Source organism: Mustela erminea, chromosome 9, assembly GCF_009829155.1.
Source record: "Mustela erminea isolate mMusErm1 chromosome 9, mMusErm1.Pri, whole genome shotgun sequence".
NCBI classification, from domain to species: domain Eukaryota; kingdom Metazoa; phylum Chordata; class Mammalia; order Carnivora; family Mustelidae; genus Mustela; species Mustela erminea.
The window spans coordinates 19,827,224-19,829,850 of record NC_045622.1 but is presented as its reverse complement, the minus strand read 5'-3'; the positions used below and the strand labels follow the sequence as shown (position 1 = coordinate 19,829,850).

At 43.2% G+C, this 2,627-nt stretch overlaps 1 protein-coding gene across 1 annotated transcript; it reads right to left on the bottom strand.

The window, feature by feature from the left end:
• Positions 1 to 788: 788 nt before the first annotated feature.
• Positions 789 to 1,733, bottom strand: LOC116600129 (olfactory receptor 143-like). Its single transcript, XM_032360239.1, has one exon. It carries the CDS (start codon positions 1,719 to 1,721, stop codon positions 789 to 791), a length of 933 nt encoding a protein of 310 aa, XP_032216130.1. The 5' UTR covers positions 1,722 to 1,733.
• Positions 1,734 to 2,627: the final 894 nt, after the last annotated feature.

Genomic DNA, 2,627 nt, shown 5'->3' with positions numbered 1-2,627 from the left:
ATAAGGAAGATGTGGTCCATATACACTATGGAGTATTATGCCTCCATCAGAAAGGATGAATACCCAACTTTTGAGGCAACATGGACGGGACTGGAAGAGATTATGCTGAGTGAAATAAGTCAAACAGAGAGAGTCAATTATCATATGATTTCACTTATTTGTGGAGCATAACAAATAGCATGGAGGACATGGGGAGTTAGAGAGGAGAAGGGAGTTGAGGGAAATTGGAAGGGGAGGTGAACCGTGAGAGACTATGGACTCTGAAAAACAATCTGAGGGTTTTGAAGGGGCAGGGGGTGGGAGGTTGGGGTACCAGGTGGTGGGTATTATAGAGGGCACGGATTGCATGGAGCACTGGGTGTGGTGCAAAAATAATGAATACTGTTATGCTGAAAAAAAATAAATAAAAAAAAAGAAGGGCACATAATGTGATGAACATTGGGTGTTCTACACAACTAATGAATCACTCACTGAACACTATATCAAAAACTAATGATGCACTAAATGTTAGCTAATTGGATTTAAATTAAAAAAAGAAGTAGGAATTGGGCTGAATCTCTGGAGCATACTGTTATGAATAAAGCTCAGTTCAGTATGGGGCTGAGAATAACCATGAGATTTAACAATGTTCACATGCTTAATTGACATGTTTACAGAGAAATAAGTGTTTAAAGGAAAAACCTTGTTCTGAAGAAAATTATGGGAGCAAACACACACACACACACACACACACACACACACACACACACCATACATACACCCCAACAACCCAGTAACATTAGTTCTGTTTAATTTGCAATTCTCTTCAGCGTTTTTTTCAGAGCACATTTGACATCTTTGTTCCTTAGACTATAGATGAGAGGGTTCAACATGGGTACTATATTGGTGTAAAATACTGAGAAGAACTTCCCCTGGCCCACAGAACCAGCAGGAGAGGTCTTGAGATGTGTGAACAACCCAGATCCATAGAACAGACCAACAGTCACTATGTGGGAGCCACAGGTGCTGAAGGCTTTGGACCAACCCTGAGCTGATGAGACATGGAGGACACTGGACAGGATTAGAGCATATGAAATGAAAATAATGAAGCTGGATATTATGACCACTGTGCTTACAACAATGGACTCTATCAGCTCACTGGCAAAGGTGTTGCTGCAGGAGAGCTGGAGGAGGGGGAAGATGTCACACATGTAATGGCTGATGGTGTTCAAATCACAAAAGGACAATCTGACCATGTCCCCTGTGTGGATCATGGCACCAGCAAACCCCATCACATAAGAACCAAACATCAGCAGAGAACAGACCTGAGGAGACATGGTAATTGTGTACAGCAGGGGTTTACAGATGGCCACATAGCGATCATAGGCCATGGCTGTCAACACATAGCACTCAGAATGGACAAAGAAACAGAAAAAAAACAGCTGAGTCATGCATTCTGTAAAGGAGATGATATTCTGCTCTGATACAAAGTTCATCAGCATTTTAGGAGTAATGATCAAGGAGTGGCAGAGATCTATGAAGGATAAGTTGAAGATGAAAAAGTACATGGGAGTATGCAAGTGAGAATTCAGGCAAATTAGAGTAATTAAGCTCAGATTCCCTACCACAGTGACAACATAGTTCAGGAAGAAGAGAAAGAAAAGGGGTAACTGAAGTTGAGACTGATCTGTTAGTCCTACCAGAATGAACTCCATCACTGAAGAGCCATTTTCCGTAGCCATTATCTGCAGGGCTGTGATCTATGAGGAAATGAGAGAAGGAAGGAAGGGACATCAGGAAGGAGCTCAGATCCTTTGCTTCTAGAGTAAGGCCTTCTAGAGGAAGAGGCTCAGGTGCGGCTGTTGGGACAGCGACCTGGAAGGAGAGTCAGGGCAAGGACTTTCCATCTTTAACTTTCTTCTCTTGCTGTCCTTTTCTTCCATGTTTTCAGATCTCAGTTTTCAGATCTCCTCACCTCCCCTGGTCTAACATAATCCAGGATGAAGACTTCTAGCATGGACACCAAAAGTGATGATCACATGTGAGAGATAAGGAAGCAGTATCTTGAAGAGATGAATGGGCTGGTCAAGGTCATACAGATAGAGAACCAAGGAGCCGAAGTTGTACTTGGGACCACTTCCTATGAAAATCCCTGGAGCTCTGAGACAGTAAAGTCACTGTGATACCCACTGCACCCACTGTCTGACCCACTCTCTCCCACTCCCCTTTCAGAAACTCAGTACCCGGCTTAGTGAAAGTGCTAAGAAATAAAAAGTTTCAGTGAGATTAAGTAACTTGTCCAAGACCACATGTTGTAACTAGAGGAATTTGAATTCCCCTATTGTTATGAACTTCTCCTGCCCATTCCCTTTATCCAGTCTTACCTCAAAATCACAATGAATTGTTTAGGAAGGACAAGTGGCCTCCCTACACCTCTCCCCTGCTGTAGCCGTGGGAATGAAAACTTCAGAACAGAAGGACTCAGTTGCCCAACTTCCTTTTGCCTGGAGATCACTACTGCCAGACCCCGAAGTGTTCTTTTCCCTTCACTGTCCTGAAGAAGACAAAGGCCCTGAAAATGGAGAAGCCAACATCCCTTCTGTTTGTGGATTTGCAGAAAATGTCTTCAGGGCAAGGCAAATGCATCA